This window comes from Patagioenas fasciata, chromosome 11, assembly GCF_037038585.1.
Source record: "Patagioenas fasciata isolate bPatFas1 chromosome 11, bPatFas1.hap1, whole genome shotgun sequence".
Lineage (NCBI taxonomy): Eukaryota > Metazoa > Chordata > Aves > Columbiformes > Columbidae > Patagioenas > Patagioenas fasciata.
Window position 1 is genome coordinate 13,501,249 of NC_092530.1, and position 23,547 is coordinate 13,524,795.

At 52.5% G+C, this 23,547-nt stretch overlaps 1 protein-coding gene across 1 annotated transcript in view; it reads left to right on the top strand.

Moving 5' to 3' along the window:
* Nucleotides 1-20,119: 20,119 nt before the first annotated feature.
* Nucleotides 20,120-23,547, top strand: part of PCDH19 (protocadherin 19) — a 60,616-nt gene continuing 57,188 nt past the window's right edge. The window contains exon 1 of the mRNA XM_065846259.2: nt 20,120-22,305. Coding sequence (XP_065702331.1) covers nt 20,165-22,305 — 2,141 coding nt within the window. The 5' untranslated portion in view covers nt 20,120-20,164. The remainder of the gene's footprint in view (nt 22,306-23,547) is intronic.

Sequence of the window (23,547 nt, forward strand, 5' to 3'; positions counted from 1 at the left end):
TCACTTCTCCCAATAAAGAGCTACTTCCCACTGGGAGTGCTAAAATGTAATTGAAAGCTACATGTGCATCGGTGTCACACCGAAAAGCATTTTATTAAAAATAGTTTAAGGGTTGTTAAGATCTAAAGGAATAGTCTACAGTTCCTCTTGGATGTGCAAGAAAGGAAACCAAGAAGGGTCCCTTCGGGGGACTGCAAGGCCTGAATTTCTCCATGTCTGTGAACCCAACAGTGGGAAACCCACAGGGAGAAAACAATTTTTGGCAAAAATTGCTGCATTGTGCTGGGATTGTGAGAAGGGAGTAACCAGTTGATTATCACTGCTCAGTAAACCTGAAATGTTTAGTATTAACATATTAAAAATTTCCCACTAAATTGGTTCAGTATGACATAGGCTCCTGTGTTATCTTACTCTGTCACCTGATATGAGTATTAATGTTGTTTACTTACTAAAGCAAGTAAAGAGAGAATTGAGATTACTCCTGAATGCAACTAATCAAGGAGGAATCCATTAAACTGAAGAATTTCAACACAGTTAATTTTTCTCTGATTGTCATTAGATCTCCTATTGATGGCCTTTGTAATTAATTGCTCTGTGATGCTGCAAGCATAATTTTTCTTTGTCCTCTGAGATCACATACAGCCGCAACATCCCAGCGGTGGGAGGATGAATACTCTGGAATCTTGGGTGTTCTGGGGTTTCTGGGGAGACCCTGAGTCTCAGAAGACGGGGGGTTTGCCTGGTCCTCTCAGTGACGTCCCCATGCAGCCCTTCCCCTGCTCCTCGAGCTCAGCCACTGCCTCTTTCTCAGCTCTCATGCGTACAGTCAAACTGTTCACAGCCCCAGGGTTCTTTTGGAAGAAAAAAAGCAGCTATTTTCAAAATCAATAAAATAAATAAAATGAACCAAATTCAGCGTGATTGCCCATCTCTGCCTTAAATGGAAAGAAACAGTGGAAGGCTCTGAATTTTGGGTTCACCAGCTGGTGTTGCTGTGGGCTGGCTCCCCTTTGGATGCTCCTGGGCAACCGGGGGAGGGGCTGGGGGTGTCCAGGTTGGGCCACCCCAGGCAGCTGCTCTTCCAGCTGGGGCACCAGGTGCTCCCCGTGAGCAAAAGTGATGGAGCCAATGCTGCTCAGCTGCCCCTGCCTGCGGGGTATATAGGGAGCATGATGGGTGCAGGGGGGGGTTTGGGCTGTGCTGCTGCTGCTGGGCCTGAGCTGGCAGAGGAGGTTGAGATGAGTATTGATGAAAATGGTGGGAAACAGAGCAGGGAGGTGGCTCTGGGGCATGCAGGTGAGGTGGCAGCTGCATGGTCATGGCAGTGCTGGGCACATCAACCAGCACCATTCCTGGATGGAACTGGCACCTGTGATGGGCTGTGTGCTTATGCTGTGACTGTGGTGGGGTTCTCCTCCTCCTCTTCCTCCTTCTCCTCCTTCTCTGCAGCTTCCTGTCTGCCTCAGCCATGTGTGATGGCAGATGGGCTGCAAAGGGGGTGTGGAGGGGAGACAATAAGCATATTGATGCTGATGTACCGTGGCACAAGCTCCTTGCCTGTGGGCTGGCTGCTGGGGCCATGGGCACAGAGCTGCTGCCAGGCTGCCTCCTGCCTGGGGACTGTGTCCTGAGGCTGCTGCCTGACCCCTGGCAAGCTCCAGGGCTGTGTCTGGTGGCACTGGGAGCCACTGTCCCACTGTGACTGTGTTGCTGCCAAAAACTGGGTGACACAGTCATTGGAAGGTGCCAGAGTCACAGTGTACCAATCTCTGTACAGGGCTGTCCCAAATCCTATCCCAGGGTCTGCAGGAGGGCCAGCTCACATCCCATGTGGTGCTGGGCCACCTGTGCCATGGCTGGCCCCATGCTGTGCCCTGCTGTCTCCCTGTCCCACAGCTGGGCTGGCTGCAGCTCAGCTCCGTTCTCAACTTGGTGAGCCTTTGCCTTTGGGGTCATGACTGCACACTTCTGCTGTGTGTGGTGTGTCTGCCTTCACCTTTCATCTGATGTACCCACCAGGGTTTGTTGCAGAGGGGCTGAGCCCACCCTGTGCCCCTCAAAGCCCATCTGCAGTGGGCTGAGCTGAGCCCCATGTACCTTTGGAGCAGTTCAGGCGTGCGGAAAGCATCTGCTTTGCCTCCTCTCAGGTGATCTTCCCCTCTCCTTTCCTCCTGCTGAGGCGCTTTTTTTTTTAAATTTTCTAACATTAAGGCTTGAAGCTCCCTCTTGCCCTCTTTCTCTCTTATAACTCTGCTCTCCCCTTGCTATACTGGCAGAGATTTTTTTTTTCCTCTCTCCCTGCCAAGGCGCTTCTCTTCTATTGGATTTTTCTCTCCTCCTTTGCTTTGTTCCTGCTCTCCATCCTGGTTCCTCCTGCCCCCTCCTTGCTCTTTCCTTGTCCTGGTTCTTCCCCAGAGTTTGACCTGGCACAATCCTCTCCTCCCCCCATTGCACCTCCAGCATCTCCCCTGCTCCCTGGCTGTCTCAGTGCTGCACCCCCGGGAAGGTAGATGCACCGCAGCGGTGCAGCCCCTGCCCCAAGCTGGGCTGCTTGGCCATGGGGTCTTCACCCTCGGTCTGTCCCTGGTGAGGTCTTGGCTGGCAAGTGGAAATTCCCAGGACAGTCTGCTTAACTTTACCATCAGCTACAGTGATTGGTTTCTGCCTTTTTACATTTTTTTTCTGTCCTGTGAGAAACTGCTTGCCAAAGAAAGCACATTTTTCTTGCTTACTGGGAGTTCCTGTTTGTCATTTTTATAAATCAGTGTTTATTGGCCTAATTATTGTAAATGCAGAGCCCAATAAAGGTGACTGTGATTGCAATATCTGATAATGAATTTTATAACAAACCTGCTGAGCCTGAAAGCTGCCAGCAGGAAAGACATTCTGTCAGGTTAATGACAGAGAGGAGAAATCCTCCTCACTAAGCTTTTCTTCCAAAGCATGAAGGATCTCTGGTGGAGGCTGCTGGGGGTCCTGCTGGGCTGGAGAACATCAGGCTGGTGGGGTCTGGCCCTCAGGTGCTGCACCCCAAGCTTTGGGGACTGCTTCACTGCTTCCACAGCCTTGCCCAGGTAGGGGGAAGCTTTGGGGATGCTGGATGCAGGGCTGTGAGGAGGTGGGGGTGCAGACACTGCACAGCAGCACCCAGAGGTTCTTGTGCCTCTGCTCCCCCATCTGACTTAATCCCACCATGCAAATGCTGAATTTGAGGCAGAGGGAAAGCAGCTTAAATAACATCTAAAGCTAAACTCAATCCTGACTGCTGTTAATAGATTAATTAAAAAAAAAAAAATCAATTGAGCTCTGCAGGGGGAGGTTTCCCAATAGAGATGCTGGCACCTGCTCTAACCTCATGCCCTTATGTGTGCCCTGAGCGGGGGCAGAGCCCCCTCCCTGCCTCCAGCTCAGCCTGCTGGGGGGGAAGCGGCTCCCTGCCTGTCCTGGGCCGTGTGTGGGGCTGCCCCTTTGTCACCCTCCCCTCCTCCTGTCCATGGGGAGGGGGTGCAGGTGGGGAGTCATTTTGCTGAGGAAAGCGATGCTGCTCCTGCAAGGCCCTGAGGTTGTGAGGGTGTGGGGGATTTATGAGCTCCTCCTGAGGTCTTTAGACAGCTTGGTGTGACACTTATTACATGGAACTGCAATGCCACAGACCTGTCTGATGCTTGAGTGAGGATGGGGGACCTGGGGTTTTTGTTGCCTGGCCTTGGCTCCAGGTGTTGCCTGACCATGGTGGTCTCAGGCTCTTGCTTTGTCCTGGTCCTTCTCGATGCTTGTGATGATCTTGGTCAGAGTCAGCAGCCTTTGTGTCCTGCTGCCTGGGCATGGTTCTTCCCCAGGGTTTGACCTGGATCTGCATTTCAAAGCTACAAGTGTTGGATTCTGAGCTTCCAGTCAATGTGTGGCAGCCTTTGGCTCTGCTGAGCCCAGGTCTATCTGATCCCAGAGCCAGCTCTGTCCCGCTGCAGGAACTGGGACACCTTTCTAGACCCAGATGGTGGCTTCATGCTGCTTCGAAGCCTGGGCTTGGAGGATTTGATTTAGTTCACTCAGCAGCAGCAGGAATTGAGTGCAAAAGAATAAAGACTAGAAGAGAACATGTTTTCTCTTAAATAATGCAGAGAAACACGGGGGAGGAGGTTGTACAAATGTGATTTAGTCCTTTGCCCCTATGTTATTTGCTGCTGGTCACCAGCGTACCCCAGCTGTGTCTCGCAGGGCCGAGGGAATTGCTTGCCCTCAGCAATGTGCGGATGCCTGCCCTGAGCCTCCTTTCCCAAACCGCCAGCAAGGGGCTGGAGCTGCCTTTTATTTTTTTGTATCTTTAATATTTGTTTGGCAGCTGCTGTGTTTGATGCTACTCAATGTGAGTGCAAATTGGATTAACTGAAACATGTTTACTGGGATAAGCAGGCAAAAAAAAAAAGTGTGTATGTGTTGTTTGCAGAAACTGCTGTCTGCAGATGGTGGCTGAGCCCCTTGAGGTGCTTCTGGTACGTGGGGCAAGGCGAGCCCTGGTCTTGCTCTGAGGCTGGGCTGGGAAGTGGCAACTGGGGAGCTCAGAGAGGGATCCCAAACCAAGCACCAGGTGCCCCCACAGCCCTTCCTCAGCAGGGTCTCCCTGGCAGCAGCACAACCCAGTGATTATTTGTGTTACCTGCACTCACGTGAGAATGTTTGGCTTCAACAGAATGCTTTCAAGAGTGCAATCAATAGGAAAGGGACATGGATACCTAGGGGTAATTTGAAGAGGAATTTTGGGGATGACTTCTGTTTGGATGAGTCCCAAGCACTGTGTATTCATCACACTGCAAACACAGCAAGCTGTGGTTTGGTGTTCTTGCATCAGCTGTAACTGAGCAATGTGTTGTCTCCGTGCCTGGAAATGACCCTCCCTTGCTCAGGAGGGGATGAGGACGTGGGAGAGATGCAGACAGTAGTCCTTGCTGCATGGAGCCAGAGGGTTGAAGGCAGAAGGTTGGTATCTGTGGTTTCCCCTGCCTGCTGCTCAGTGAGTTGTTAAGAGCATCGCCAGGGTGACATCCTGCCCTGCTCAGCCCTCAGAGCACTATTATTTCATTAATCTCATGTCATCTCCTCCACAGCTGATCCAGTTGCAATATTGCAGAAATAACTTTCTGCAGCTCCCCGAGGAGGAGCGAACTTCAGAGGCCAGGAGAGCTCTTCCCTCTCCTCCTTGCTCGCAGAGGGCTGTGATCCCTAAGGCTGCCAGAAGGTTTGCAAAGTCTTTGATTCCTTCTAACTCTTCCAGTCAGGGATGCATAAAAAGTAGCTCACATGAAAAAAAACCACAACCAGTTATTATCATCAAACCCTTCAAAATCCCAGGGCAACTGAGCAAGGTCTAGATGAAGTAGTCACATCCCCATACCAGACATGGAAATGTCACATTGCATTGGCCAATGCTGGCAGATGCTGTCAAGCGAGTGGTGTTGCGGATCATTCCCCATTCTCTTTGTGTACTCGGCTTCCTTGGATGCTGGGCTTGCTTCTCCCCCGAGTTACTACTTGTACTGCATGCTGCTCCCTCTGTTTGTGCCATCCCAGCATCGTGGTCCCTCCGGCTCTCGTCCAGGAGGGAGCCTTGATGGGGTGCTGATTTGCAGAGCCTCATTAGCCACAGATAAATGAGGAGTCAGGTGAATTCTTACTCCAATTCCTAAAATACTGTTTTAATGCATAATATATGTCCAGGGGTAAATCTGTGTTTCTGTTTAAATGTGGGGAAGAGTGTGCTGCTGAATTTTAAGTGTGTTATCACAGAAAACAATGCCTGTGCTGAGTGAATGACAAGTCTAATGAATATAGCGAGGGGAGCAGGGCTGGCATCTCCACTCCCTCGTACTGGTACGGCTTCCATTAGCTGCACAGGGGATTTTTTTTTTTCCCCAAGTATAGTAGTGACAAATTATATGATCAATATGGAAGCTGATCTGTGGTCTAATCTTGCTTAGCCCTGGTAAGCTTGGGATTGATCCAGATCTAATCTTGCTTATCCTGGAAAAACCCAGGAGCAGATCCAGATCCTAAGGTAACGCATCCTGTGCAAATCCAAAATCACTCTATTGATTTGCTGCTGTCATTGCTCTGGTTTTGCCTTGCTGTGAGGGGGTTTATCGTTGTTATCTACCCGTTGATGTGTAACATGATCAAAGCGGTCATCTTGATTAATTGGTGGCAGTGGGTGCCTGGCATCTCTGGGTGCAGGACTGCGGAGCAATGAGGTTTCCTACGTCAGACTGGCACAATAGAGGGAGGAGGTTAAACGCTGGCTGATAATCAAGGCACCCTCTGTTTGGATTTCACCTGAGCTGCAAGAGCTGCTTTTTGCTGTTGAACAGGGTCATGGAGCCAGGGATGCCTGGAGAAGGTGCCAAAGGCCCCTGTTCCTACCTAGGGCATTCTTTGGTCTCCTCTCAAGCCCTGGAGGTCTCCTGACCCTTCACTTGTGACTTTAGTGAGCAGAAGGGCTGTGACATTTGATGGTCCACTTGCTTTGCTGCATTGTCCTGCAAAAGCTGGTTCCCCCAGCCCCAGCTGCAGCACACACGGGTCTGCTGCTCAGTGAGTCAAGGGGCTTCTGCTTCAGGATCTTCCTGCAACTCTAATAACTTCAGGAAGGGGAAAAAAAAGCAATTACCTTCTGGGTGGAATTTTTCCAGCCTTTACTCAGCCCACTAGGGAATTTGTCAGGAATATGGACTGCAGTTATTCAGCTGTTCCTGAGTTATATGGGCACAGGGAAAATGGCATGTCTAGCAGCTTGTTTTTCTGATGTCTTTCTTTGCTCTCATGTTTAAAAAAAAATAAAATAACAGAGCCCCAAAAAATCTCTCCTCAAAACATAAAGCTTGCCCCTTAGCTTAATTCAGTGGAGACTCGAACAGCTGCTCCTGCATCTTGGAGAAAAGAGGCCTCATGCTATTAACATGTCTAAAGAAATTGGACGTAAAAATATGAAGGTCCCCTGTCTTTTAAGAGCTGCACTCCGTGCCTCTGGCTGTGGGCTGTTGCATGCACGGTGCAGCACTGAGGGATGCAAATATGTTACAGGAGCTGACTCCACTGGACTTAAAAGGGGGTCTTGTGCTTCAGCCCCATGAGGACAAGGTCCTGGAGTGGGAGGAGGTGGTGAGGGGGTCTTTCCCACTTTTTTACAGCCCTGTGCAGGTGTATTGTCAGAGGCTGGGCTGAAGAGCTGGGGGACCAAATCCTGGAGATTTGATGCCAGAGCTGAGCTACAGCTGCATCTGCAGCCTGGACCCATATTTTGCAGAGTGCTTTGAGCTGGAAAGTGCTTTAGCGGTGTAAATACAACCTAGAAGGTTCTCAAACACTCCAGCAATGTTCTCAGTGAAAATATGCTGCCTTTCCCTCTGCCCTCCCTCGAACGGGAAATAATTCCAAATTCATCCAAATGTGCTTTTCTAATCAAAGGGGCCACTTTGTACTTCTGAATCCAAGGGGAGGGGATTGGAGCACGACTGAAACAAAAGTCCTTCTCAGTGCTGTGTTTGCGAGATGGATCTCCCGTGGCGAAATCCATCTGTATTTCTCCTTTGGCGTGAGCAGGAGGATCTTCCCACTGCAGCTGGGCACTTCACAGGCTTAGCTGCTGCACGGGGAGGAGGGGGATGAAATGCTGGAGTAGCCCAGGTTTCTATGGCAGTGTGTGCAGCAGCCGCTCTCCTTATCTTTCCAACTTGATCGGGAGAAATTGCTTTTGTCAATTTTAATTTCAGCTGAGCTGAGCAGGATAAACAAAAGGAGGTGCAGGCAAAGCAGATGGTTTGTCACAGAGCACGGAGCAGGCAGGAAGACTGTGTAGCTTTTTATAGCGTATAATGGCCTTTCCTTGCATCTAGCTATCCATCACCATATAATTCCCGAACTAAACTGGGTTTGTGCGTTCTATGTGAAATACCAGAATGCTACAGCAGGTCTGGAATATTCAATCTGCAGAAGTTTTGGCAGTGGCTGAAGTATCCACAGAAAAACTTTCTGCTGGTTGGTGTTGGCTTCTTGTTTGGAAACCCCTGTGCTGGCTGTTTGTCCCACAGCTGGGGAACCGCCACTGTGCCTGAGGTGGGACTTCCTTCTGCAGTTTGGCAGATGTGGCAGCATCACAGATGCTCCTTCTTGGTGTAACCAGGATTAACGAGGAGTATGTCTTACCCCACAGTTCTCCCTTCTGATTACACCAGGCAGGGTTGCCTCAGACCTCCTGGCCTGGGTCAGGCAGGTGGCTGAAGAAGCAGAAAAAGACATTGGCATTTCCTTGTCTGCATGGTGGTCTTGTGTATATGGAGCTTTGTTCTCCATGCAGGTGTTGATGGGAGCAGAGAGAAGCTGTGCTTGGTGCCCACAATGACCTCCCACCAAATTGTCTGCCCTGGCTTGGGTGCTCCTACCAAAGGGGACATTTTGGGAATGGGATGTCCCCTCATGCTCTCCAGCTGCATTCACCTCCTCCCTTCTCCAGCACCATGGTCCCTTTGGGGCTGTAGGGTGGCTGGGACATGTGCCCCATGGCACAGGCAGGGCTGGCAGGTGGCTGCCTGTGCCCAAGCAGCTCTGACACTGCTGCAGTGACACTGTGTCCGAACCAGCTGGGGAGACGTGATCTTTCCCAGAGCTGGTGCTCTCGAAGCATGGTGCAGATTGGTGGATATTTGTTTCAATAAGAACCATGCTGATGTTTGCAAACCCTTTTAAATTGCTCTCAGCAAGAGCTCCTGTGTCTGGAGCAAAGTCTGCTTGCAGAAAAGCCTGCAGAAAGAGGAGGTCTGGGGGGCAGCAGTAGGAGCCTGAATCCCTGCCAGGTTTCCATCCTGCAGAGCGTGTTGGGGCTGGAGCAGGATTGTGCTGTGGCTGCTGCTTGCCTGTGAACAGCGGGCAGGCAGTCCCCACTCTGGAACATCCCCATTAAAGCATCCCTGTGCAATTTCAAATAATGAGCAAATACAAAGAAAATGAAAGTACGTTTGAACTTCATTAATGAATGGAAAGAGAGGTAAGTGTTTCCAATGAACACTTTGCTGCAAATATACAGAATATAATAACCAAACCAGGTCTGCCCATTCCTGCTCAGGTTCTGCAGGTGCCTGAATCTGTGGAAACTTCAGTGTGTGAGTGATGGCGTCAGCCAGAGCCCGGTGGGCAGAGCCACTGGGGATGGCTGTGATTCTTGGAGATAGGTGACTTATTCAAAATCTGAGCAAGCGTGTTGCATTGCCATATGCAGGCAGGAATGTCCCCTTGGGGACAGCAGCGGGGAACAGCCTGTCTGTGCTGCTGGCCTTGATAGTGGCGAGGAAAAAGATACGGTGCTGGGCTTGTAAAAAAGAGAGTTCAAAGGAAGGTCCTGGGGGAAAATTGGCTCATCTTAGAGGATGATCCCTGTGGCATTTGTGTGCGTTGCAAGAGACCTATTTAGTATTTTTCTGATGATTTGTTATCTATAGGAGGCTGAGCAGCAGTCTTGATGGTTATGTGGGGTCCCCCATCCAGCTGTGGGTTGAGCCCGAATTCCCAGTTGTGCAGGCAGGACGGCGGTGGCCTGCCCAGCCATGGGCTTTGTTTGAGAAGGGCAGGCAGAATTTCAAGGAGCTGCATTTTTATTCTTCAGGGCTGAGAACTTGATCTGGGCCATGGGCTGGTTGCTCAGGCCTTCCTCATGGACAGATAGGACAGATGTTTGACCCATGCTCTGTGGTGCTGAGTTCCCCACCTGCACCTCTCCCAGGTTTAGGGGCACCCTGTGTAGGGTGCAGAGGGTCTGTGTGGGCAGTAGTTCATACTGGTGGCTTTCTCCACCAGGACCCTCAGCTGTTACCCAGTGCCAGCCCTGGCTCCACAGCACTGTCAGCTGATTAGCTTACTAATTAAAGTAAATCATGGTGATAGGGTTGGGGTATATGTTAAGTCTCTACCAAGAAGTGTGTGTTTTCACGTAGCTTATCACGTAACTCTGCCACATGCTCTAGGCTGTAATTGCTGCTTTTCCCTTTGAACATGGTACTTGCCCTGACTTTAATGATTATTTATTCCCTGGCTGCAGGAGAGCTTGGTGCCCTGAATCACAGCCTTGGCTCGGCTGTGTGAGTGTCTGGGGCACAGGGTGGAGAATAAGGGGGAGGATGTTTCAGGAGGATGTGCATGCGAATCTATACTCTAGCTGACCGCTTTCTCTGGCATCCAAATGAGTTCCAGATCAGTCCTCCCAGTATGGGTGTCTGGTCCCAGCTCTGCACAGTGTCTGTGTGTCTGTCTCCACGCTGCTGCCACCTGCTGCACCTCACTGCTCTTTAACCAGAGCTGGGGTGATGGCAGCAGTGTGTCTTGTCATTGCACAAACAGGCTGGCAGTCTCGATGTGGCAGGCTTTGCTGCTACTGAGCATGTAACACTCTTGCTTAAAAGGCAGCTCCTCTGTCAGGTAGGATGCCATCCCTTCCCAAATGCCCCTCACTTTCAGAGGTCACTCATAATTGTAAAAATACAGAATTTCCAAAAATGCGCTCAAATAGAACACCAGTGCCTCAGGATCACATCACCTGTAAACAAGATAAACCTAGAGAACAGATACATCTTCTACTGTTAATAGATTAAAATTATAGATGATCACCAAATAACAGTGTACAGAAGAAATGCTTAGCTGATGTAAATTACTTTTTTCTCTATTTCCTTCCATTAGCTACTGACCATTTACTCCAGGCAGAGCTCTGTCCCCAAGAAAAAACCTGAGCTGGATGTGGAGCAGCAGGCTGGGTAAGTGAGATAGTGTTCTGGATGGACTAAGGTGACATGAAGTGTGAAAATCAGAGGCACTGTGAGATGTAGGATGCTACCTGTTATATTATCTCAAATTCTTATAAAAAAAAAAAAAGGCAGAAAGCTGCTTCTGTCTGATTTGTTCTCTTTTGTTCTGGGCATTGCTTGCTCCAGGAAGGGATTTGGCCTGCAGATCAGTGAGAAAAGTTTGCGGCATTGGCAGCAACAGTGTGTGATTCAGGAGCGATCCCTTAAACGAGATTATTACTCATTTTACCAGGCACAGCTATCCATTATGGTTAATAAAACACTGCATAAGTGATTCTCAGCCTGATCCAAACAATATATCTTGTGGCCCAGCTGCACTCACTTTTATCCTTAGCCTGATGTTGGAGGATATGTTGCCATCAGCAGACACTGAGATGTTGGTCTCTGATCGCATGGATAGCCAAGATCTGCTTCTTACTTTCCAAGGGGATGAGCGATGTGAGCTGCTGGATGGGCATGGTTGCCACCTCTCAGCTGTGTCCTTCTCTGAAGGACAGGGTCCATGCTGGCCATGGCTGTGGTGACACGTTGGCCTGAGGTCCTGGGGGGAGGTAGCTCCATCCTGGGCTGGGTGCTCTGCCTACCCACCCCATGGCAGGTGGATGGCCTCTCAGAGGACTACATTTAATGATTTTGGACTGCTGAAGCTATGGCTACTGTTTTGGCTGCCCGGAGGGTGATGTCTCATCCACCCAAAGCAAATGAAGTCTGAGGGCTGGGGAAGGGGAGGAGGAGCAGCCTGGGCTGCAGGAGGAAAGCTTCATCCTAGAAGTGAGCTCCAGAAATTTGTTGCAGAGATACACCTGATGCAAGAGTGGCAACAAGGCTGCCTTCACGTGCTTGTCTTCCCACAGCACCAGCAGAGGCTGCTGAGCAGCACAGGAGCCAGTGATCCTGCCTGCACGCTGATCTTTGCATCCAGTGTTATGCCTGTTCTGCATGGTGCTGGGAACAGCTTGAGGAGCTCCAGAGCCTGGGACAGCAGCAGGAGCCAGTCTCTGCCAGGATGCTGTTACCCAACAAACGAGGAGCAAGCACCATGCAGCGCAGGGTCACCAACTGCACCAGCATTGCCAGCACCCGCTCTGCGGTGTTCCGGTGGCTGGCTGGGGTCTCTGTTCCAAGCTGTCCATCCTGCATCCTTCTGAGACACCGCGCTGGGTTCTTCGCTGTGCCAAACCAAATCCTAGCAGACTATTAATCCCTGGTTTGAAACAGCATCCACCCTCAGTTCAGTTATGATAAGCTGTGCCAGCCCTTTCCCCTGTGCCGTGTCTGACATCGTGTAGGCATTTGAAGAGGCCATAACTACAGAAATTGTGAGGCATTTTCCTAGCCTTTTCTCCCTTCTCTTGTAGGTAGTTATGTGACAAATTGCATTCCCTGACATTCACATCTCTGAAACAGCACTGGTGGCCGGGCTGTGCTGTGGTGCGGGAACATCAGGTTCACCCCAGGCAGCACAGGTGGGTGCTGCAATGTGTGAATCTCAGTTTGGTGGATGAAAACAATCCATGCAGAGATGCTGGGGGGAGAGCTGGGGTTTTGATGGGTGTATTCTGCCATTTCCCTACACGTGCAGTTGCAGAAGTGGGAAGGGAGGAGGTAAGCGTGCCGGGATCAGTGCCTGGACTGCTAATTGCCGGGTGTAGGATACAGGCAGGCAGTGTTTGAAACGGCAAACCGTGGGATGCTGCTAAGTCAATACCAGTGAGGAGCCAGAGCCAGATTGCCTGATGTCGGCACCTTGGTGGGATGGAGCTGGAGCCTGGCCTGCAGACAGGGACTGCTCCTCAGCTGGTGCTACACATCTCCATCAGTGGCTCCAGAGCTGGGGCAAATCATGCCAGCTGAGGAATGCTGCTGAAATCTCCCAGCTGGTGTTCAGCTTTGGGGCAGGAGGCTGTATATATCCCAGAAATGTGCTCTCCTGCCTGTTGTGTTCTGGGCAGCAGGCTTGTGGCTGTGTAAAGGCAAGTGTTTGGGAACTGTCACCTCTCTGCCAGTGCCAGGTATGTAATTTCTGCTGGAAGAAGGAAGCATCACAGTCTCTTTCCCATCTCATGGAGTCACAGTAAACTAAGCAGTGTGTCTGGAATGAAGAGGGGAGAAAAGAAGAAAATTTGTAGAGTAAGTGGTTTAGTTGTATTTGTGGTTGTTTTGATGTTGCTGGAGAGGCTGTGCAGAGTTTGCCCACCCTGTGTATTACCTGTGTAGCCATTCAGACCAGAGATACTGTGCTGTTATGTTTCTCTAAATCACTGTCCTTCCCCAGGTGTCTCTATTCCCCCAACCTTCACAATCTGTTTGTCCATGCAAAGACCTGGACACTGAATTAAGACATCTTATTTGTAAGCAGGGTAGAAAGAGCAGCTATTCTCCCATCACCTAGGATAACTTTCACCAGCAGGCAGATCTCCCACACAGAGGAGTTTGGTTGCCTCTTAATTCATCCATGGCATTGCTGTCTTGTAAACCCCAAGGCCGTCTGTTCTTCACCTGTGTGGGTAGCAGCATGCATTGTTTGTAAATCCAGACAGGTGTCCAACACGCCATCCTGAAGGTCCACCAGGCAACTGTGTGCTGAGCTGCATTGCAGCACTCCCCCAGCTCTGCTCCTGCACACGCTGATGGCACAGATTGCAATTTCCTTGTGCTTCATTTTCTACCCTTCCCCTTCTCTCCTCCTCGCTTTTAATCTTTGCTTAACTTGTTGTGCAGGCAATTGCACGGCATTTAGTGCATGGTGATGTGTGTTTGGGGCCTGTGCTACAAATACAGCTCATTATCTGGAGTGGATAATATTAAGCACTTTTCTCTGTTGGCCATTTGATCACAAGGTTATCCCATTTGATGGTTTTATACGCTGGAATTGATTGCATGGGAAATATTTAGCCAGCAGGGCTGAAGCTTGTGTCTCCCTGCAGGCTGCCAGCTGCAGGCGTGCTGCTGCACCTGGGGGCCAGGGGAATGTCTCAGAGGGTGATGAGCCCTTTTCAGACCCTCAGGTCAGCTTTTCCTGTAAAACACAGGATCAAATCAATCAAGCTGCATAGTTTTTTTGGTCTGATCCTGCAGGAGACAGCGGGTCGGCTGTCGGTGTGCTGTGAGGATGCTGTTTGGTGCTCGATGCTGATCTCAGTGCAGTGGGGATGTGCTGGTGGTGGGACTGACTCACTGGTCCTGATTCTTGCTGCGGGTCACCTGCCTGGTTGGGGGCATGTCCCCAACCTTCTCAGTCCCAGCCCCTCAGCTGACACAGCCAGCAAAGATGGTTACAGGGGTGGCTTTTCATAATGTGCCTCCTGAAAAGCGGCCTAAGAATGTGTGCTCGTTTGGCACAGGCTGTTGGGTAGCTGCTGGGTGATGAATGCTGGCAGCAGCCAGGATGTGGGCCAGCAAGGTGGGGGGAAAGGCCACATCACCTGTAATGGCCCCCTGAATCATGCAGCATTTTTTGCTTTGCATCTGAGTAGATCACATTGAAAAGAGCGGGGTTGGTGTTGTTGACTGCCTTTCGCCTTTGTGTTGCCTGGTGCACGCTGCCGAGAGCCAGGCACCGCACGCAGTGATGCTGTTCCCTGTGCTGCCTTCACCTGCTTCGTTCCTTAGGTACCTCCACAAAACACCATCCCTTTATTTCACCCTGCTCCCCACATTTTGCTGCCGGGCACGTTGTATAAGTCAAGAGCGGCTCCAGCGGGTTTCCTTTGGACTGGCACCAGTGTGGGAGCGGAGCCTTAGCCCTGCACCTGCCACTTTTTTTAATATAGGCTTTAAATCTGATTATAACTGCCTGTCTGGCTCTGCATTATGTGCTTCATGATTATTCAGCATTATGTAATCTTTGATAAAAGATGCTGCATCAGGAAAAGTGAATTAAACTATTGAGTGATAGGAGTTTATCGAATTCCTCAGAGCGATGCTGTCCTCTGTTTGGCACTTTAACCTCTCCTGTGGAAGGAGTGTGCCAGACGCTGCCCTTGCTAACAGCCAGGAAACCATGCTGACTTGGATGGAATTGCAGGAGTACAAATAAAGTTAGATTTCAGCTTAGAAAGACAGTTTTTTTATAGTCCAAAGACTCAATATTCTACAGCAGTGGTCCCTTATCTGCATTCTGTGCAAACTGCTAACAGAGTTACATGGACAGATGTCTGCAAGCCCTGTGGATGCTCGATAAAGGTTGGCTCTTAGAGGGCTGATGGGCAGAGCTGGCCAGGCTCTTCTTGCTCCAAACCCTCTTGAGAGTGGACACATGCTCAATTCCCACATGATGGGGGGAAAAAAAGTGTGTTTAATTCTAAGATGAATATTTTGTCTTATTTTCCAAACACCCTTCCAAATACAAAATATTTTATTTTTATCCTTCTTAGGTATTCCCTTTCTCTTCACACAGCAGATGTCTGATAGGGATTTTGCTCTGAGTTTTCCTATTTCTTCATTTCCTTTTTCTATGCTACAAGTATTTTTTTCTACTTTGGTGTGATATTAGAAACATTGCTAGGGGAAAAAAAAAGTACAAACCTAAACTGTAACTGCCAACACCCAGATGCTTTGAAAAGCTTTCAAGTTTTGCAGAACTGGATAAGCAAAGAAAGGAAAAAATAAACCTACATCATTTATTTTACTTCACCTAGTAGCTAAAAGGAAAAGGTGCTGGAAAGGGGAAAAACAACACTTCAGAAATGTGAAATTAAAAGAAAGGTTCTGAAAAATTAAAAAGATAAGTTCCTCTTTGATGTTTAAAACAGATTTCAAAATCTGAAACTATTTTGTTCATGTTTTATCCAGTTCTGTGCTGCACCTGGAGAAGTGGGGTGCTGGGGGAGCTGGGTCCGAGTGAGCTTTGTACTCTGTTGTAGCAGAGGATGCGAGTGGTGGCTTGGGTACCAGGATCTGGGTTGGGTACCAGCCTTTGCTATAGGGGGAGACAGGGATGCAGGGTGTGCGCTGAGCCCCCAAAGCCCACCAGCCTCCGCAGCAGTGTGCCCTGGGAGAGGCAGGGCTGAGTCCACCCTGCTGCCCAGTCTGTGGGTGACAGTGGAGGCCAGTTTGCCCATGAAGCCTCTGCCTGTGCAGTCCAGTTGCGTGCTGGGAGGCAGGTACCTGCCCCACTGCTTTGCTGGTCTCACCCGGTGCTCATCCTTTGCTTTCATGCCCTGCACAAGGAATGTTTAATAAAAAACCCCAGGCTTGACAGCCTGCTGATACCATAGTTTTAAATATACATGTTTTAGATCCTGAGATTTACTTTTTGACAGGTACAAGAGAGACAGCTATAAATGCTGGGTTGGAAAGGAAAGTAATTCGTATTAGCGCTCAAACAAAGGGCTGCAGGCTGCACCACTTGCTTTTAATTAAAAGCTTTCCTTATTTTACAGCGTGGGCAGAACCAGAACCAATATCTTTGTTGCATGCTCCCTGTACCCATCAATGAGCTGGTGAGTGACAGGCCATGCACAGAGAGCTCTTGCATGGGATTTGGCCAAGGAGGGCATAAGGACCACTGTGCCACCTACCCCTTCCCTCCTTGTCAGGCCACCATGCACTAGCGCTGGGAACATTGGCAGGTGCATCATGATGGGAGTGTTGGGCTTTGGATAAACTAATTGTGTTGCAAGGAGTGGAGCGAAGCTTTTAGATTTCGGAGCCAACGTGTGGCATCTTTATTAATGTGCCTACTTGTGTTCCCTGGGACGCGATGTTTTCTCCTCACCCTGGCCATCCATCTGAACTGATAATAGGACTATTAATCCATTTTGTTGACAGCACTCGCAGACCTCCAGTGAGGCAGGAGATGGGGAGGGGTGGGGCTGCAATCGATGCCTGTTTTCTTCTGAAGGGATTCTGTCACAGCCTCTGGCAAACTGAGCATTAGATCAGGGTGAAGGAATGTATCGCTGACCATGGTTATGGGTGCCTTGCAGCTGGCCAGCAGTGGCCTGGCTTCTCCTTGGTCACCTGGAGAGTGTACTGCAGAGAGCCATTGAGATACAAGATGCTCTGCAGAAGCTGAATGTGCAGGAGACCTTGTAGTTCAGGGTATGTCACACTGTGGATCTGCTCAGCAACCTCCTGCCAGTCACTTAACCCCCTTCTAATCCCCCTCTGTGACTATACAGAGGTGAAGTTTCTCCAATTTCAGGGCCTTTTCAGCCCTGGCACAGCATTAATCATGCCACTGATTTCCTTTACAGCTGCAGAAATGCATATATGCAATAAACAAAAAATGCAGAACTTTTATGTATGTGATACATAATGAAATATTTCAGTGGAAAAAGAACTAGAGAACGAGGTGTGTTCCTGCCCAGCTTTCGCTCCTCCACGCATCTGCTGCCAGTGGCTCATCGCAGGCGCCTTTATATTCAGACCGATCCTGTCTGGTTTTAAATATCTCAAGCCACAGAACTTTCTCCCTCCAGGGAACCACGTCACAGCCTCATAATTTTTGCTGTCAGCAGAGGGAATTTTTTTCCCCTGTGACATTCAACCTAAATGCTCCATTTCTTCATTTCCTGTCATCCCTTCTGGTGATGCCCCTTGTACTCTATTAAATAATTCCTTCCCTCCCTCTCTATTTACACCAACCAGATCTGTAAGGCTCTTAGTTTGTCTCCCCATGGACAGCTCTTAGCCAAGCAATATATATATTTAAGCCTTTTAATCTTCCTTCAGAAATCAGTCTCTCCGTGCCTTTGATCACTTGTGTGGCTTCCCTCTGAAACGCTGCCAACATATCTGTGCTGAGTGAGCCCTATGCTTTGGCCACACCTGAGCCCCCTGACACCTCCACGCCATCACTGGACACCAGGGGCTCATGTCTCCCCGCTGCCCTTATGCTCAGCAGTCTCCTGGGTCCCCCTCGCTGTCTTCCTCGCCCCAGGCCCTTTGCTGAGGTGCTGCTCTGATGCTGCTGGCTTGTTTCAGCCATGGTTGCCCCTTCTGCTGTTGGTTGGTACTTACATTTGCCTCCCAGCTGCACTTACTCACATTTGTCCAAGGCACAGCTCCTTTTACTGCTTCCTGCCCATGTTTCTAATCTCACTAGGCCCTTTTTGTGTTAATTTTCTATGCTTGCTGGAACTCACAGCACCTCCCAATATAGCATCATCTGCCAAATTCATTAATGTGTAGTTTACTCCCTCTTTCCAGGTCATTAATGAGGGTATTAAATGAGAGCAGACCTAACCTAGATCCCTGCAGTACCCCATAAACACCTCCCCCTGTTTCTAATTACCCTTTGTTTATGATCCTTTAGCCAGGTTTTCAATCCACATGGCACAGTTCAAGTCATCAGAATTAATTTTTCCAAGGAAGACTTCGCGAAGGTAGGAGCAGAAGGTTTGCCCGCTCGCACCGTCCCCACCTGTCGCCTCCCCGCGTCCCACCCCTACTCCCCCGCGGATCGCGGTGACCCACGCTACTGTTTCCCGGGGAGGGGAAGAAATGCCTAGCAAAGGCTCTTCTCTCCGCTGCCTTGTGCTCCCGCTCCTCGGGGACAGGACGATCAGGAGGGGAGGGATCCCGCGTCCCACCCAGGTCTCCCGGGGGGAAGGGAGGGATTCCCTCGGGTGTCCTGCGGCATGACGTCCCTGAAGGGGGTGGTGTCCCTGGACAGATGCCACAGGGGATTGTGTCCCGGCAGGTGTTGTCTCTGGACGAGTTGCGTCCAGGGGGACGTTGTCGGGGGATGGATGTGGTCCCGGGGGTGGTGTCTCTAGATGGGGTGGTGTCCCGGCTGGCAGCCCGTGGCCGTGCCCTGCCGCCCCGGAGCCGCCCAGGCAGGGGACCCTCCCAGGGCCGGGCGGGTTCCCGGCTCCGCCGTGCGCGGTTCGGACCGTTCCCCGCCGCTCCGCGCCGCCCGCGGCGGCCACTAGATGGCGCCGTTGTGCCTGGGAAGCCGCGGGGCCAGACGGCGCGGCCGGGGCCGGGCGGGGGGCCGGAGCCGCCGCCGCGGGGGTGCTCGGGCTGTGCCCGCGGGACGGCTGCAGCGCCGAGGCGTCAGCTGGGGGCCTCTGCCGCGCTATCTCCGGCCGGGTAGCTCGTCCCGCTGCGTTCCTCGCCGCGGCGCCGGCTCGCCGCTATCGATCGGCGGGCTCCTGGGGGCGGTTTGCCGCAGGGACGCGCCGGCACCCGGCCCCTTTTTTAATCTGGGAGTTTGTAGCTGAAAGGCTCCAAGTTGAGCACCGCATGCCGGAACCCGCCGAGGGCAGCACCGCCCACATGCCCCAGGCATGGAGACAATTTCCCAGTGCCTCCTGTAATTAGACCACGGAAACGGGGGTGCCGTGCGCTGGGGAGCCGAGGTAAGGCACTGGCACACAGACAATGGAAGTTTTGTTTCATTTTTAAGAGAATACGGTATTACGGTGCTTTCCCCAATAACTAGTAGTGAGCAGTCAGCGCTGCTGCGGCTGGAACCGCCCGGGCGAGTCTGCGATCCCGGGTCCCACGCCGGATCTCGCAGGACCCTGCCCGGCGGGGTGGGGTGAAGCCGGAACGGGGCAAGCTGACTCCTGCCCCAGAAGGAAACGGACTGAGCGGGCCTGAGCCCCGTACTCGGCCCCGCCGGCACCCACACCGGTATCCGCAGAGACCCGCCGCCGCTCTCTGCGCGCCCGTGGCGCTGAAGAAGGAACCGCCGGTGACCGCGGCCACACAGCGGCTGCCGTGGCGGCCCAAAGCGCCGGTGGGCCCACAGCTCCCGGACACCGAGCCGGGCTCGGCGCTGCGAGGCAACGGGCTACCGGCACGCAGCGGCCGCCCCGCGCGGCTCCGCGCCCCGCTCGGGCTCCCGGCCGCGCCGCTCCGCGGGCCCCGCCCCGGCCCCGCCCCGCCGACCGGGAGCGCGTCTCAGTGCGACCCCATTGGCAGCGGCGCTGCGCGCCGGCCCCGCCCCCGAGCGCCTATTGGCCGCCACTCACGATCGTCCGCCCCCGCACCGTCCGCCGCCGCGCCGCCCGCCGGCGCTCCGGACTGCGGGCAGTGGCGTGCGGCCGCCGCAGCGAGCGCCGGCGGGAGCGGAGCGGGCTCGGCTCGGCTCGGCACGGCTCGGTTCCGCACGGCACCTCTTGGCTCAGCACCCCGCTCCAGCTCCTGGCTCCGCACACCATGCCCGGCCCATGCGCGGCACCGCCGCCGGCTCGGAGCACCTGAGCGGGCGGCGTGGGCGCGGGGGACCGCGGCTCCGGTGCCCGCACCCGCCCGCCGTCGCCGGGGCAGCCTGGCGGGCGCTGCCCGCATGAGGGCGGCGGGCCGCTGAGGCGGGCGGCCGGCGGCCGTCGGGGCGCGGCTGGTGGCCGGTGGGGGCAGTGGCGGCGATGGGGGCTCTCCCGGCGCTGCTGGGGGCCGCCTTGCTGTGGGCCGGCGCCGGGGCCCTCGTCAACCTCAAGTACTCGGTGGAGGAGGAGCAGCGGGCCGGCACGGTGATCGCCAACGTCGCCAAGGACGCCCGGGACGCTGGTTTTGTGCTGGACCCCCGGCAGCCCACCGCCTTCCGGGTGGTCTCCAACTCGGCCCCCCACCTGGTGGACATCAGCCCCGGGTCTGGGCTGCTGGTGACCAAACAGAAGATCGACCGGGACCTGCTGTGCCGGCAGAGCCCCAAGTGTGTCATCTCGCTGGAGGTGATGTCCAGCTCCATGGAGATCTGCGTGATCAAGTTGGAGATCAAGGACCTCAACGACAATGCACCCAGCTTCCCCACTGACCAGATCGAGCTGGAAATCTCAGAGACGGCCAGCCCTGGTACCCGGGTGCCTCTGGAGAGTGCCTATGACCCGGACTCGGGCAGCTTTGGTGTACAGAGCTATGAGATCACTCCCAACGACCTCTTCGGACTGGAGACCAAGACTCGAGGTGATGGATCCCGCTTTGCTGAGCTGGTGGTGGAGAAGAGCCTGGACCGTGAGACCCAGTCTCACTACAGCTATGTGATCACGGCGCTGGATGGTGGTGACCCGCCCAACTTTGGCACGGTGGAGCTCAGCATCCGCGTCATCGACTCCAATGACAACAACCCGCTCTTCGAGGAGCCGACCTACACTGTCAGCGTGCCTGAAAATGCTCCACCGGGAACGCCGGTGATCCGCCTCAATGCCTCCGACCCGGACGAGGGCACCAATGGCCAGGTCCTCTACTCCTTCCACAGCTACGTCTCTGAGCGGGCCCGGGAGCTCTTCCAGATCGACCCCCAGAGTGGCCTCATCACAGTGAGCGGTGCCATTGACTATGAGGAGGGTCACGTCTACGAGCTGGACGTGCAGGCCAAGGACTTGGGGCCTAACTCCATCCCTGCCCATTGCAAAGTGACCATCAGTGTCCAGGATGCCAATGACAACCCACCCCTCATTAACCTGCTCTCTGTCAACAGTGAGCTGGTGGAGGTGAGCGAGAACGCCCCGCCAGGCTACGTCATCGCCCTGGTGAGGGTCTCAGACCGTGACTCTGGGGCCAATGGGCGGGTGCAGTGCAAGCTCCTGGGCAACGTGCCTTTCCGGCTCCAGGAATACGAGAGCTTCTCCACCATCCTGGTGGATGGGAGGCTGGACCGGGAGCAGAGGGACCAGTACAACCTCACCATCCAGGCCAGGGACAATGGTGTCCCCTCCCTGCAGGCCACTAAGTCTTTCACTGTCAAGATCACTGATGAGAATGACAACCATCCTCACTTCTCTAAGCCTTATTACCAGGTCATCGTGCAGGAGAACAACACCCCAGGGGCCTATCTCCTCTCAGTCTCAGCCAGGGACCCTGACCTGGGCCTCAATGGCAGCGTCTCCTATCAGATTGTGCCCTCTCAAGTCAGGGACATGCCTGTCTTCACCTACGTCTCCATCAACCCCAACTCTGGAGATATCTATGCTTTGAGGTCCTTCAATCATGAACAGACGAAGGCCTTTGAGTTTAAGGTCTTAGCAAAAGATGGGGGTAATCCCTCACTGCAGAGCAATGCCACTGTCAGGGTGATCGTCCTGGATGTCAATGACAACACCCCTGTGATCACAGCCCCACCACTGGTCAACGGGACCGCAGAGGTGTACATCCCCAGGAACGCGGGGGTCGGCTACTTGGTGACGGTGGTCAAGGCAGATGACTATGATGAGGGTGAAAATGGCAGACTTTCCTATGAAATGGTGGAAGGAGACAGAGGATTTTTTGAGATAGACCAGGTCAATGGAGAGATAAGGACCACCAGAGCCTTTGGGGAGAACGCAAAGACAGCCTATGAGCTGATTGTGGTGGCTCATGACCATGGAAAAACATCTCTCTCAGCTTCTGCCTTGATTTTGATATACCTGTCTCCAGCCCTGGATGCCCAGGAGTCCATAGGATCTGTTAACCTCTCCCTGATTTTCATTATTGCCCTGGGGTCTATCGCAGCCATTCTTTTTGTCACCATGATCTTCGTGGCAGTCAAGTGCAAAAGGGATAACAAGGAAATCAGGACCTACAACTGCAGGTAAAGACATCTTTGTTTCTGTGCACCTGCTGGGTCTGCTTTGATTTTTGCAATCACAGTAACTTTTGAATTTGCTGCTGTATACTTGTCGGGGGGAGGGTGGTGGGGTGGCGTTAAATTTGCTTTTGGAACAGAAGTGAGGTTTGCATCCCTCTGAGAAAATTTCCTGCAAAGCTTTAAAAAAATTGTTCTCTGGGAGAAGCATAGAAATCTGTGCCGAGTAGCGAATTGACTTAATTGTGTAGCTTGACAATCTGTTGCAGCAGCATCCCCAATTTTATGTGCTCCGTTGCAGGAAGGGGGGGAGAACAGTTTTACAGCGGCGTGGCTGGTTCCCCTGGGTAGCCCCCCCATTCCCAGCACGGCTCCCCGGCCTTGTGAGGGGGGAAAAGCCCCCCCAGCCCACCGCAGCAGACGGGGCGAACGGCCGCGGTGGCATCCGTAAGCCCTCGCTCGCCGTTCAAAAGAGCCATTGTGCACCCGATGCGGCTCCTCGCCATGGCTGGTGATGGGGCCAAGCGGATAAAACAGTGGTTGAAAATCACCCGGTTTCCCCCTGATGCGCTACTCCAGCAACCGCTTGGGCTGGGAGTGATGGAGCGAGGGAGGATTTTTGCAGCGCTGCGTTATTTTTTGCCCTGGCTTGGATGCGTGTTCCCGGGTCCGAAATGCCGGAGGGGAGGTCAGCCCCGCGCCCGGAGCCGCTGAAAGGCTGGTAGGGGAAATCCAGTCCCCTGAATATGTAACAGCCCGGCGATTATTGTCTCTCTTTTACTATTCTCTGTGTTACACAAGTTAGGAGACAAATGCTAACCACACATGAATATCAATCAGATGCCATAAAAGAGCAGCTGCAATGCCTCATAAATGGTTTAATCCTGTTACTAGTGAAATAGCCATGACTTCTCCATTCCTTCAGCACCGAGTCGTTTCAGAGGGGAAGGATGGAAATTAATTTTGCTCTACCTTGGAAACGCACGCTGGCCCCCGGCGATTCTGTGGCGCAGGGGGATGTGCGGTCTTTAAAGTTTTATTTACGCAGAAATAATGCCGGACGGTTTGGTTTTTACAGCGCGTTTTCACAGCATAAACTCCATTTATAAGCCTTTTTGCTCGATGGGGGGAAAAAATCTGCAAATAAAGGTCGGTCTGTGTTGTATTATGGGATGTCTAGCTTCAAGTGAAAGCTAATATACCAGATTTTTTGCCAGCTCGGCCCATTAAATGAGAATAAGACATGAA